At 43.2% G+C, this 15,011-nt stretch overlaps 1 protein-coding gene across 2 annotated transcripts in view; it reads right to left on the bottom strand.

The window, feature by feature from the left end:
- Positions 1 to 594: 594 nt before the first annotated feature.
- LOC144155130 (uncharacterized) overlaps positions 595 to 15,011 on the bottom strand; it is an 87,243-nt gene continuing 72,826 nt past the window's right edge. For both annotated transcript variants that reach the window (XM_077686389.1, XM_077686390.1), the window contains exon 15: positions 595 to 13,164. In XM_077686389.1, the coding sequence (XP_077542515.1) occupies positions 12,938 to 13,164 (227 nt within the window). In that variant the 3' untranslated portion in view covers positions 595 to 12,937. The remainder of the gene's footprint in view (positions 13,165 to 15,011) is intronic.

Raw genomic sequence — 15,011 nt, 5'->3', positions numbered from 1 at the left:
TGGAAGAAAATGACTGCCTTGGCAGCAAATCTCTCTCTCATGCTCTGCACCAGTGCAAGTTGTCCCTTGAAGCCACAGTGATACGTTTATTTCCCAGCAGGCTTTAGTTTGTATGTTCCTAATCTTTTAGTCCTCTGGGCCTTTGTTGGCTAGTCCAAAAATTATGCTGCATTACAAAGGAGTAACTGATCAAACATATTCAAAAGGCTTGTGCTGATGTCTGTGTAAGTGCCCTTTTTTATTTACTAAAAAATCACTTGTAGTAGCCACCCAACCAAGTGGTATGGATGGAGTAGTAGTACATGGCTCTGTGAACTTATAGTATTTTTGCAGCCATAGATGAATCTTCAGACACTGCTATCAATGCATCATGCTATGTGCTGCACAGCTGTTATATGTAATAGTAATCAGCAGCATCATTGGCCTGCTGATGCCCGCTTCACGACGACGACCTCTTTATAGGCAGGTCTGGCTTTTCCCCGTTAGTAAAGTTCTCTAGTGAGTGTTGCTACTGTAAGGTGTTTTCAAGCGCATGTAGTACACTCAAAATTTCGATGCGCATGTGCAGCATCAAGGAGGAGCTGACACACTTCCTGGAAGAACACTTCTCTTTAATGCTTTACACACATAGTTAAAAGGAAAACAGAGGCTTCCTTTAGATACAAACACCTTAGGTACTAAGTCTCTGGCATGACCAGTATGATAGTAGTATGCTTCCTTTGACATTGCAGCAGCGATGGGAGGGAAAGGAGCACGCCTGTTAGCACAAGGTATACAACCGGAAAAGCTCAAAGTGCAAATGCAACAAGTTTTTAGACTTTATATGCATATACATCACTACACTCAGGGAGAAAGAAGCTTTATAAATTAGGTGCATCAGCTAGGAGGCTAAAAAAAAAAAGACTGGAAAACAATAAACACTCAAACACTATGCCTCCATGAGCTACTTGCAAAACAGTTTTTATGGATATCAGTCATGCTGTTATGTACAAGTTCAATGGCACAAAAGAACTATGCGACACACAGACAGCATTTTACTTTGGTACAACAATTTTTTATAACCTGGCCAATGGCAGTCGGGACCAATCTCGCCAAGGCTGCAGCTTGTGCCTCAACAGCAGTCTGTCCTCTCAGTTTTGCAGAGAAGCAGCAGACCTCTGGCTGTGTGTCGTTGCACCTCAAAGTGCACAAGCTGGCAGGGCAGCTCTGTGCAGCTGCTGGCGCTTTAAAATTAGACGGTTGTCACAACATTGCTGGTACTAGACTAGAATAAAAATCACACGACATCGGCTTGGCCACATTCTGCTCAGATCTCTAGCCGTTTCCAGTTGTGCAAACGAGCCTGATGTTTTGCCACCTTCAGCACGAATGCAGAAGTTTTATGGATCAGAGCCGAACGTTCATGCTGCTAGCTACCGCGCTACAAAAAATGCACATTTGGCCTCTTTTAATAGCAATAGCTCGGTGTCATTGCTCCAGTGTCCAAGCTGGCAGGGCAGCTCTGTGCAGCTGCTGGCGCTTTAAAATTAGACGGTTGTCACAACACTGCTGGTACTAGACTAGAATAAAAATCACACGACATCGGCTTGGCTCATAAGCTACTGTATTCTTGAATAGTGCGAACGGAGCTACATTTTGTTGTCCTTCAGCACGAGACAGTACTTTTCCTGAATAAAGTTGAGTGTACATCTGCTGGTACTGTAATGCGAATTTGTATGAAAACTGCACGTGACATTGCTCACACTAAAGCGTCAACATAGCACGCAGCTGGTACAAGCACGATAAGATCCCAAATAATTTGCATCACATTTGCATCATGCACCCAGAGCTCTATAGGAAAGCCTAAGGATCTGGAGGGAGGGGGAGCAGCAAGGCGAGGGTGTACAAACTTTGTCTATAACATCACCGCCCCATCCCAGTACTAAATATATAAAGAACTATGCATGAAAATTTCAAAAAATTAAATAAAGATCTTCTGCTCCATGTTCAGCTGTTAGCAGTTCGTGTTAAATCCCGAAATGTATTATGAACGCAGCAAAAGTAAGGTATGCTCTAGCCGTCCTTCAAGGATCAACAAGAGCTCAAAAGAGAGAGGGTTGCGACACATATGCATAAACCACTACTCACACAAAGTGTGCACTCGTTAATGCTTCCACCGCAGAGTGATGGCTAATAGGAGCACGTAGTGTAACAGCCCTTGTAGAAATTTTTCGTTTGTGCGACATTACACATGCCATAGTATGCCTTAATATACCAGCTTGTGCAGTGTATCAAGCAAACACATCTCTTGGGAGAGTTCGCTGGGTTGAAAGATCCCACAAGACTACACAAATACTCCATTGCAGCACTTGCCAGAAGGTACAGAAATGATTCCAACATTTGTATTTCATAATATCTTTTCCAGCAAGCAGTGCAGTTGCTTCTAGTTGGCATGATATTCATTCATTTTGCTACAAATGGCACACTTTTTAAAGGACGTCCCAGTCACCCAGCCACTGTACACTGAAAGAAATCAGGCAGCAAAAATATACCTTGAGGCATAGGCTAAATCAATTTGCATTGAAGGAAGCTTTTAGGAGCAGGGAACTGAACCTTCGCTACAGTCCATGGTGAACACTAGGCAGTCAGGACAACAAAAGGGGAAAAAAAAAAAATTCACAGATTATCATCCCTACGTGATACAACCTAAAGCGCCAGTTGTTAATATACGGCTACGCGATTCTGATGATTCTCCAAGGATGATATTTCATGAGGTACACCCTAAAGCCATATTAAAATGAGAAAAAGGTGACGACCTTCCATATACAATCGCAAGGTACCAGCGTTGCCATTTTCAGTCTAACCCCTGTGTGTGTAGGTCTGGAGCACCCATCAATGGCATGCGTTTTTGGTGCTGCGATTGCGGCAAAACATATAAGCCATGATTCCCAAGTCTTGGAACACAAAACGTGAACATGAAAACCTGCAATTACAACTTACTATCAGTGGTGACTTATGGCCAAGTGGTATGACTACTGCTTCAGAAGCAGGGGAACCTGAGTTCGATCCTCAAGTCTTTTGAATGGCCAAAAGCGTTGCATTTTTCTGATCTGTGCACCTCTGCACATGGCCAATGGCCACACGGTGACATACACATATTGACAAAAAGTATTTCTTATAATAAACTATTGACAGCTGCCACTCTAAAAATAAGCAAACGTCAACAAATACAGATTGAAAGACGAGCTCCCAACAAGTTTGCACACATAAACCCTACGCTTAACAAATTATAGCTTACACAATGGTGTATTCTCGCATCTCTTCATACGGCAACATTTCTCTCTCCCCAACAACTCGGGCCTTTGAAAAGTTGGGACAACTGCTGAAACATCTTGCCATGGCAAATGAATTTTTATTTTACATCATTGGGAAGGGGCTGGGTAGGGGGTGCTAGGGGGACCATCCATATTAAACAAATGCACTAGTATTTTACAAGAACTCCATTTAAAATAAAGTTATAACTTTTGGCAATGCACAATTATCATAGTTCAGGCTTGAATGCCCAACATTTACTCTGCTCCTGTTGTGCAGTGAGCTCCCACAGTGGAAACAGCAGTGAGGAAACTCGGGGCTACAGCTGAGATGGCTTCAGTTGAAACAGAGATGAAGCAATGCAAAAAGTAAGGGGTGAAGAGACCAAGGTACCAGCAATGGTGTTTTGTACAGTGGCACTGCCAATAGACACCAGCACAAGCACACACTGCAAACGGAGAATTTGACACGACAAATTTGAAAATGACAACGGGAATAGGGGATGCTAAATGACGGTCCACGAGGTCCTTATTGGACAGCTAAGTCCTTGATGTGCAGTGACAACTGCCTCTTTTTGCGTGCTTTTATCTGTTTAAATCCTGCGGCAATGCAGTCTTTGTTGTGAAGCGCGCTCCTTTCGGGCCTTATTACATGACACGCACTATGGAGCTGGCTTTTCTGCACAACACCAAGGCTGTATAAAAAGCCCAACATAAAACATGCACAAAGCAAGTGCACAAACAATGCTTGGGCACAGGAGGATTTGGCAATATCTTGTGTATCGACGTTGTCATCCCCCATTTTGTGTCTTGCCATTTTTCCCATTTCAGAGGGGGTCCCTCAATATGATCGAAAAATACTGCCATACAGAATTCAAAGGCAGTGAAAATTCATTGCGGCACTTTTGTCGGCAAGGTGCACGAAGCCATCACACGCCATGGGACAACCAAGGGTTTCATGCTTCAGAACAGCACGTCAGGCGTCAGCATGATGCCTCAGCGTGCGTGAAATATTATGTCTCACACCACATCAGTCTAGCACAAAAATTTGCCAGCTGCATACTTATCTGGTCCCACTGTCTGTCATTCAGCACTTTTTGTCCCCCCAAAAGTTAAGGCTAGATAAAGTAGTGTTTGATGCCATGACGAATGTGATCGTTTTGTGATTTGTAAAAAAAACAACACCCTCAGATGCTGTGTGTTGTGTTCAGAGCAACAGCAAAAGGACATGTCTAGAGCCCAAGAGTTTGTGGTCCCACCTTGAAACACATGGGCTTATCAGATAGCAAAAGTAACACGCTTGGGTTTGAGCCCGAGTTAGCCCAGTCCAGAAGTCCCAGCCCCAATGTCCACTGCAGTGGGGACGGTGGTAAAACGCTTTTTCCCAACAAAAAGACCATAAATGAGAATACTCAATGTTGCATTCATAGGCATTTTCAACTACTTAAACATGAAGTGAAAAAAGAATCCGAAGTTTTTCAATTATAGTTTCACCAATGCTCATTCCTCTTTTTAGGGCCACCCGCCGCGGTGGCTTAGTGACTAAGGTGGTGTGCTGCTGAGCACGAGGACGCGGGTTCAATTCTTGGCTGCGGCGGTTGCTTTTTCTGATGGAGGCGAAAAGCAAAAACGCTTGTATGTTCGAGATTTCGCCGCACGTTAAAGATCCCCAGGTGGTCAAAATTAATCCGGAGCCCTCCACTATGCCACGCCTCATCACCCGCGTTGCGTCGGCGCGTTAAACACTACAATAAATCAATAAATCAATCAATGTTTTATGGCCCGTGAGTGTTTTTCCCTGGTAAAAGTATGAAATTGATTTTTTGGAGGGAAATGCACTGGCCCTAGACTACACCAGCTGTGCTGATTTAAGCGAGATCAGTCTAACGGTTCAAAATTTCATTTCTTAGCCCTGCAACTCCTGCATCCCCTACATTTCAATATGCACATATTACAATGCGGAAGTACAGGCAATTTGCATGGGAAAGAAATTAGAACTGAAGAACTTATCAAGTAGATTAAAAATTTTCATGTGTGTCACCACACACACACACACCCGAGTTATTCTTGACAAAGCAGCACCACCTACTTCTAATAATGCACATTTATGCGGTACACTTCTAATGTTGAGTTGTGCAACGATTTAGTGCTGCCCCTGGCATTCCTGCTAATGCAGGGGTGAGCTATTGCCCCCAGGTACATGACCACTCGAAAATTTAGACTTCCACGAACACTTTCTTCTTTCTTACTGGAATATGTAACAATGTTATGGGCCTGACCAAACATAGACTGACTGCTATGGACACTGACTGCTTATGCCAAATTACCTGTTACCTTGCTGTACTCATTCGAAGTGCATGGTTTTGGTCCATGCTTTGTCTTGGATGATTGTTAATAACACCTATAAATGAAACACTTCGAACAATGCTAAATATTTGAGACAAATGAATAAAACATCCTCAACAGCAGATGGCAAAAAAGTTCACTTATGTTAACACCTTCATGATCGGTAAAGTGCATACAAAACTTGGACAGGAAAGGCCACCACGAAAGAGTTGTTAGAAGGCTTTTTCATTGAACTTGCTCATATCTTATGCCCATAAAAGTTTCCCATGAAAAGTGTACTTGTTACTGCTTGTTTTCATAACTGATACTACCACGTTTTCTAGATTACAAGCACCCCGCAATTCTAAATACCCTGCCCCACTTTAGCAAAAAGAAAGAAAAAAAAAAAGACATTTCAATGTGGACAGGGCTCAAATCAGAGCGGCACTCCTCATTTTAAATGACATGGGATTGGAAAAAGAGTTCAGGAAAGTATGGCTTGCCTGGGAAAGAAATCAGGTGTGCATGCACACAGCATGTAACAGCTGAATAGGACATCCAAGGAGTGGAAGCAGAGACTGCAATGACTTCCTGCCTTCTGAAATCCACATCTGGAAGTTGCAGGACTGCACAAGAAACTACTTCAGGTTGCTGCACCTTGGCTTAAACATTGCATAATAGGGGTGTGCAAACAGAATCGGGAGGGCTAGAGTGTCCTGCTGCTGAACACCAGTAGTTTGTGGGTTCCATTTCTCACCAAAGCCACAATATTTTGATAGCTGTGAAATGCTGCAGTCCCAACATACCTATACATCATGGACTAATATAATCCTGTCACAACCACATGTTCATAGCCATATGTTGCTTAGGTGCACAGAAGCTTGCAGATAGATCTTTTTGTTCTTTTATTTATTTGAACTAGCTGCAATAACTCCCCTCCCACACACCTGCCTCCCCCACCCCTTTTTTTGTCAAACAACATGACGGCGTTCAGCATTTACTGAGATTACCATCCATTCAAAGGTATACTGAGATGTTGCACACGACAAAGTTTGTACGCAGTTAAGCTGGCTTTTGTCTCTGGCTCCTGGAATACACACACAGAAATGTTACACTCCGTCTAAAGCTCACACATTCTGACTCACAGAAGAAGCAAGCAACAAAGGTAAAATGGGCACTCACGAAAAGTCTTACAAAACCTTCAACAACACACTCTGGTTTCCCACAAACACCTCTGTGGCCCAGCTGCACACGTTTCAATCCCGTTCGCGCCTACCGCCAGGACAGTACATGCAAGTGTACAGCAACACTCCTGGCAACACTGTAGCAGCACCTGTCAAGAAGCCTTGTGGCGGCAAAACTGGCAGTCTTTTTTTGAAAGGTGGAGACTCCGCCATGCATCAGAAAGCTTGCATCGTGGTATGTGCAGTAGACGCCAAATGCAGTTTTGGATGACAAAAGGCTGCAGCATGTTTGGCATTACACAAGGTTGGCAACGGCTTGAAAGACGAAAGCCACTCGCACAGTACACATAGCAATGCTAATACGGTTACAACATCTGCAGCACACAAGCACGGTCGTCTTAAACAGACAACGCAAGTGAGATTCTAGACCCTTTAATGCTGAAATGAGTTATATGATGCATATTTGTCTGAGCTGCAAACCTGCTTATTTGTCTGCTCATAGAAAGAAAGTTCACTGACTGTACATGACACACACTGGCTCTCTCAAGACAGCAGAACTTAAGCCTATCACATTCCTCCTTTGCGTTATTAAACAGCAGATCTCACATTACTTCAACTTTGCGCAACACAGCGCACCACTGTGCTATAATCTCCCCCCTCCGCCCCCAAAAAACATGGGTTACATTTTCTGTTCGCTGAACAAGAATTCTACCGCCAGCGGCTTGAGTGGCTTGGCTGCAGTGGTGCTCCCATTAACCATACAGAAATTTCATAAGCAATGACCCAGTATCTCTGACTTGCCTTGGCATCAACTTCAGTAATGTTTTACAGTTGCTTTGGTGTTATGCTTAGTTGAGGACCTGTGACTCTTAATGCATTTCTTTTCTGCAAAAGTCATCCCAGCAGTGAAAAAGCTTCAAAGAGGTACATACATGTTGGTTGAAACATTGAAATTTTTTTAGGCCTATCTTCAATCCAGTTTCTCTGCCTAATAAAATGCTTGTGCCTGGCAGCTTTTGCCTTAATAAGTTACGGGACAGAGCAAGCACCCTGCAACATGATGTAATTATACTCTCGCGGCAAGCAACAGGTGACACTTGTGTGCCGTTGACCAGCACCTGAAAAGCTAAAATGGCAATGGTCGGTGCACGACACTAGAACCAACACTTGCCAAGAGCCACGGTAAGTGCCGTACTCTACTGCTGAACATCCCAACCAGTGACGATCTAGCGACCACGGTGAACTACCAGGGCACGAGCAGGTCATTTCCCAAGGCTGGACGAAATGAAAAGGGGGCACTTTTTCTGTCTCACCCCAACCCCCCTTTTTTTCCCACCGAAAATTGGCCACCCGATATATTTATGGTGGAACTTCTCAATCTCCGCCACTTTGAAGATTGAGATCTGGCCACTGGTTTTGCTAGGGTGGCGCTATCTTTTGAGGCTTTATGATCTAAGAGCCAGTGAGCTCCTCTGCTCATCAGCAAACAAAGCCACCAAGAGATGGGATGAGAAATGGAGGGATGCAGAGAACCAGTAGGATGCGGTAAGAAAACTAGGAAACAAAAACAGACTCGTCTGATACAAGACAGCAGCAAGTGGAGGCCACTACAAGGGGCCATAGTCCCTCAGTGGGCATCCAATAGTTCCTGGTGATGGTTACAATAAAGCACAGACACTTTGTCACTGAACCTGATGGCATAATCTCTCCATCTACCATGACATGTAAATGGTGCTCCTCCGGGTCCCCTGTGGGCAGCTGTTCCACGACAGGTAGATACCAGACACTTTTGACACATATACACTTTGCAAGTCATAATTTTCGCAATCGACATAAAAAGAGGACCGAACAAAAAAGGTAGCCCTTACTTCTGTCTCCATCAACAATTATCAGCTCTTTTCATCCAAGCCCCTCATAAGCACAAAATGCTGAGAATTTCAATTCAGGCATCTTAATGCACTGCAGGTATACAGCAAAACAGAGTATCATTGTCAGTCAACAAACAGTCCTTGACATAAACACATTCTAATGCATTTTAACAGAAACATTCCACACTGCCTGCTAATGCAGGAAGCAGTACAAATTTTGAAGCCAAGTTTCATATAACGTACAAATACCTGAGAAAACAGGAGGAGTAGGTTGGCGCCGTGTGTTAAAGCACCTAAGAATGCCAAGAAAGCATCAGTTTGTTTTGCACCTGCAGCATGTGCACTACTCATTTGCTGGAGGCATTACTAGGCTACTTAATGAAGATTTCTAGTCTGTGTGGGTGTGCCAATGGTCTGAAGCTTGCTATCATGCTTGTAGAAAATACAGAGCAAAAGTGATAATCTTGCTTAAAGCGTTCACGATTGAGGTATCTATGCAGTGAGGAATACATATGTGCATGTATACAGGGCATTGCAACAATAAAGGAGTGTTTACAACAGTAGTATGGAGCAACGGCTCGCTTGACAATGATTGAAATCTGCACAAAGGTCGCAATTTGTGGTCTTTTTTTTTCCCCCAATATAGTACTACAGCCAACAGCAATGCTCTGTTTTTTTTTTTTTTTTTTTTGCAATCCTGAAATCCAAGAAAACTCTGTGTCCGTCCATGGGAGCAGAGTAAGCCTTTTTGGGTTTTTCGCATCTACATAAAGTAAAAAATTTAGCCAGCAAGCATTTCTCCATTAGATTAAAAAAAAACTGGCTTTTAATCTATTCTTAAAAAATCAGGGCAGTACTGAAGCCTGTGTTATGTAAAAAAAAAAAAAAGGGGGCCAAGTTTTGCGAATGTCATTCAAAATTTCAGTGCAGAAAAGCCAGTGGTTTGTAAATGAAAATTGTTTGATGACGTTCACTTATTGCTGCAACACCCTGTACATAAGCACACGAGTTGAAGCTTGGAACCACAAGGCAACACAGATTCAGGATTCTTTGCAATGCTTCCAGCACTGAGCAACCATACGCTCAAAATTAATGGCGTACAAAAAATTTCATTTTAGAGGGGGGGATGGATGGAGAACACCATGAAAGCAGGGGAAAAGCAATAAACAACACTATGAAAATAATTCAGATTTAAAAATAAAACACTTCACAATACCATTGGTATGCTTTCCATGACCTTATGATTGTTTTGTTCATTTCTTATCCCTAGGGCTATTACAAAATGGCTGATCATTGTGCCTATTCAGAGTTGTCAAGTTCTGCTTCAAAATCTGGCCCCATGTTCACCCCCCACCCTTCTTAGTAAATTAGGAGCAAGCATACCGGCACGGCATCTAGAAGTCAAAAACTGAACTTTGGTGAACATTTACGTTAAATAACACAAGTTAGCCAATAACACTAGCTTATTGCAACTTAGCAATTTAGCCAATAAGCAATAACACAATAGGAAACGAAACATTGAATTAAGAAATTTTTCCTAGTGTTTTCATTGCATTTCCTCAATTCTAACATAAGTAGCTGCAAAAGAGCCCGAACAGCTGATTAGATTACTATATACTTTAACTCTTTGTCGACAAACGCATGACTAATCCAGTTGCCCCTGAAATTACCCGAAGGCAGGAAGGAAATTAGGGGGCCCTTTTCAATACACACCACCTATAGGGAGCTCCACACCTTCATACATTGAACAACTCTGAGGCCGAGTTAGTGTCCTCAACAATACCCAGCACCTCCCAGCTCAACTGGAAAATTTTGGAGGAGGAGGGTGTGGTGGGGGACGTCACCCCTCCCTTTGCGATGCCAGCGTTCCAAATGATGTTGCTCCATGCTAATTTTTTTTTTTACTTTTGTTGCAGTTGTATGCTTACATATAATGTATAGCTCATGTCAACAAAAAGAGAAAACATTCAGTTTGTCATGGTTCACATAAATGATTGTCCTCGTCCATCCATGTGACCTTATCTGGTGTCTTCAAATGAAATCTGCAAACTATTGATCCAGATTTTGGAAAGTGTACACAAGTTACATTTTCAACATTTACCCCTCATGTCTGTACCCCCTTTAATACAAATGACAAGTCAGCAACAGACAAAACACACAAAAATAATTTTAACCTGAAAATACAGTTTGTGATCTCTTTAGACCTGTACACGTCAAATTATTGTGTGGATGAGCTGCAATAATCAAATGCAATAATCACACTCCATAAATAAATTGACGTAACTAATGCAATTACTCTAGCTCCATTAAAGGAACTACTGAAATTTTTGCACTCAGGTTTATATTGCCTTATTTGCACTTCACTTGTTACTGATTACCGCTCTCGAGCCAATACTGGCAGATAAATACAGTATATGAATAGTCACGCCTTGTTAAAGTGGAGTATTAAAACTACAAACAATTTCTGCATAGACATTGGTCAAAACCATTAGGTCTCACAGCTATAAAAACGTGAGAAATTTTGTGGGAGCATGTGCATTCGGTCTCTTATAATGAACGAAATCAATATGATTTGGAATGTTGACCTTTTTTTAGCAGTTTTCACCGCATACAAACAGAAACTGCTTCGTTGGAGGTCAAGATTGCCAGAACGCCATGTATATAACAATAATAATTAAAAAAAAGCTTTTTTTTTAAATTTGAGGTTAATGTGTTGAAGCATCATCAAGAGAGTGCTGCAGGAGCATTTTACTGAATTATTCAGAATGGCTACTGTCCTCTAGCGGGCCCCCTAACGTTGTGCTTTGGTTTTCCACGTCTGGTACAAATACAGATGCCACAGCCTGGTTTCAAACCAGCAACTTCTTGCATAGCAGAACAACACCTTAGCGATTACGCCCCAATGGCAGGTGCTCTTCTGGATTGCAGTGCATGCTGGCGTACTTAGGATTACAGTCAACTCCACTTATAACAATACCAGTTACAACAATATATTAGACATTACAGTGGACATCCTTGGCACTGTTTGTATGGCAAGACCAACTGCTTATTACAATGCTGCCACGCCATGTTGTGGGTTCTCACAACTGAACCTGACCAGAGTGAGTCAGCTTGTATAGAGGGAGAAAAAAAAAAAAAAAAAAAAAAAACACACACACACACACAAGAGCACAAAATGCTGAGGCCAGTGCAAAAGAAGACACTGCGCACTCGGCATGAGCCACTCTGATGCACCTCCTTTTCTCCTGTGCCTCAAAAACAAAAGCAACTGTATCCAATCAGTTTGGACCATTTATTTCAAATGCACTTAAAGTGGCTTGGTGTGAAGCGAGCAAAACTAACAGAGTAGGGGTTCAATGAATTGAATATTGTAATCTTTGCCATAAATGACATCATGCCAGCAAATGCTTTTAAGTTAGCTTTGGTTTTTTTATGCACAGCCCCTCACATCGATCACTCGTAGCAGTAATAGAAGTGACATTTTCTAAGTGTTACAGCATTGCTATAGGTTGGCGTTAACGAACAAGTTTTGTTTTCGGAGCACCTTGATTATTTTATTCGCATATTATTTGATAAAATTCCACTTCGTGCCTTTACATGGAGCCGCTCCACATACAGATGATGGCCGTCACGCTAAATCACAATTTCGGAAATCTTCCACCAGCTTATGCGGGGTGCTTGGACAGCATAATGAGCCATACTTAAGAAGAACATTTCCTGCTTTACTTTAATTGTGACCAACGCTCCCCTGAAGGAACCAAAGCGTTAAATAATTTTTTACTTCGAACTTAGCATCCCGACTTTTCTACCACGATCAACCATCCCGGCCTGGTGAGCTTCCGTCACACTCTTGACTTCAAGTACTTGATAATCTGAATGGCCCTTTTTTTAACAGACAGTTTACGCTCGGGACAAAAGCATCCACATCAACCAGGCATGACTGTTTCTGTGTTTCACCCAGGTTCCGGCTTCGACAAAAATGAGCTGCATTCAGACTGTTTCAGGATTGGTGGTGTCTTATGTACAGGTGACTCATGCATAAAGAGTGCAAAGGTTTTGTTTTTAGTTCAGTAGCGCTAGAAATTGTTCATTACGTCCGACAGCATCAGCCTTGCTCCTTTTTGAAAAGTGCCACACACAAGCAATGCCACTCGGATGGTGGTCTGTGTTAGGCGATAGTGCTAGCTGACATTAGGCGGAGAGCAGCGTTCAGACATCCAGCTGTCCTCCCTGGCTAGCACAAGTTAGGCCACAATGCCATCACACGCGTTCAGCCCTGCTGGCTGACATCGAATACTTTGCCACAGTTGGTGACATTGCCATAGGCACTCGATGCAGAAGCTGGCTCCGACGGGCCTTGGTCACCCTCGTCGTCACGAAGCAAGTGACAGAAGACACGGTCGTGCCCTTCCAGTCCCATCACCACCGCTTTTCCGTCCAGGGTCAGCTCGCAGCATGTCACCGCCAGGTCGGGGGTGAACACTGCCAAGCACTCCCCTGCAGACCACAATGGCAAACAACTAAGTCACTCTGCGCCAAAGAGGTCATTCCCCTGCGGGCATAAGATAAGGCCACAGTAGTTGCGCTTTCAGTGCTTGCTCTAACTTGTTACCAGTATAGTGAGCAGGTAAGATGCAAGGCACAAGAAACAGAACTGCACCAGTCAAGAATTCTGAAGGTATTTCCACGGCTGCTTTCACATCCCAGGTTGCACATTGAATTGTGTTCTCGTGGCCACTCCAAGAGATTTCGACTACGCAGAAGCACCACAGCTAATGTGCAACGCATAACAAATTTTTTGCTTAGCTTTGCACTTTGCATTTGTAAAAGGTTTGCAAATGTTCTATCAGATGATAAAGACTTATACGAAATTCTGGAAATTTTATGTAGCATCTTCACTGCAAAAATGTCTAAAAACTTTTCCTACTGCTTCCCTTAACACTATACCTATGTGCACTGATGATGCAAAACCAGAAAAGTCTCGAATACACTATAAAGACCACGAGACAAGACAATGCTGCTGCTCTACGGACCCAAGTGGAAATGCATTGCAGGAGGGTTGGCATATTGTGAAGGTGTCCAGGGCAGTGAAGCTACAGTGTTTTGTGATGTAGCATGCTCATTGTTGCGCTGTGAGTGGTGAATAAAAAGAATAATTGTGAACAAGGGATGCATTTACTACTTTCATCGCAGCCATGCCTAGCATGCCTGTGTGCATAGCACAAGTACAAATTAACACATTTAAAAAGAAATTGCTCGAGAGGAACTGAATGGCAGCTGATGAAGCGGTCAAGAATCTGAAGTACGCACTTAATCCCACATCTCAGTCATATGCATGAACCATTTTCTTTCTCACTGCCTTGTACAAGACAACTGCTGAAAGGACCTCGCACTGCTGCATGCGAGCTCTCTTCTTGTGTTCAGGAAATTTTTCAGCCATTCCAAGCAGAAGAGAATAAAAAAGAAAATGTGGCGCTAAACAGATGTGGACGAAGAAGACATGATACGACAGGTACAGGCGCCAACTTCTAACTGTTTATTTAAAGGGAACCACGCTTATTTATACATGACTTACCAGAAAAAAAGAAAAAAAAGAAAAGGCACAGCTTGCACTAGTTGTGCAAGGCTGGAGAAACAGCAGAGCTGGTGGCCTTACCTAGGAGGAAGTTCTTCAAACTTCTTGTTGGCCTTGCGGACTCGAACTCGCTCTTTGGGGAAACACATGGGAATGTAAACAGATGAATTCCCAACTCTTCTCAGACATGTCCTGGCGGAGGAGAAACCACGCGGCTTCCTGGGCCAACATCTCGACCGCCATGAGCATGTTCAAAGCAAGCACCTTGAGCACTTCGAGGTAACCCATGTCCCTGTGTTCCTCCAACATCTTGGCCACAGCCTTGTGCAGGTTAGACAATTTGCGGTCATACTTGTTCACATAGTCGATGACATACGTGTCACAGGCATAATGATCGAGAATGACCTGAATGTCCATGTTGGAGTTGAGCACAGAGGCAATCAAGGGGTTGAATAGGTTTACCCACTTCTGATCGGGGCGCCACTTGTACAAGACGCAGGGACGACTGACTCCAGCTCTGAGAATCTCCAAGTAGTGACCTTCACTGCACACGCCAAAGCAACGCCAGAACTGCTCAATGTCATCGAACGTCCTGTGTTCCAGGCAGTCATGCGTCTCTTCATAGAGGTCCTTTAGCTTTTGAATGCACTTGTGCCCGTCTTTGTCTCTTTCTTCGTCGTTGAAATCTCACTGCTGGCCATCGTGAACGAGGTCAAGTGGAGAGACCTGATCTTACGCACCTGACCCAGGTATATCTGCAGAAATGACA

The sequence above is a fragment of the Haemaphysalis longicornis genome, unplaced genomic scaffold, assembly GCF_048455015.1.
Source record: "Haemaphysalis longicornis isolate Haplotype H1 unplaced genomic scaffold, Haemaphysalis longicornis Haplotype H1 scaffold_1, whole genome shotgun sequence".
NCBI classification, from domain to species: domain Eukaryota; kingdom Metazoa; phylum Arthropoda; class Arachnida; order Ixodida; family Ixodidae; genus Haemaphysalis; species Haemaphysalis longicornis.
The sequence above is the reverse complement of the archived record's forward strand: the minus strand, read 5'-3'. Positions and strand labels throughout refer to the sequence as shown.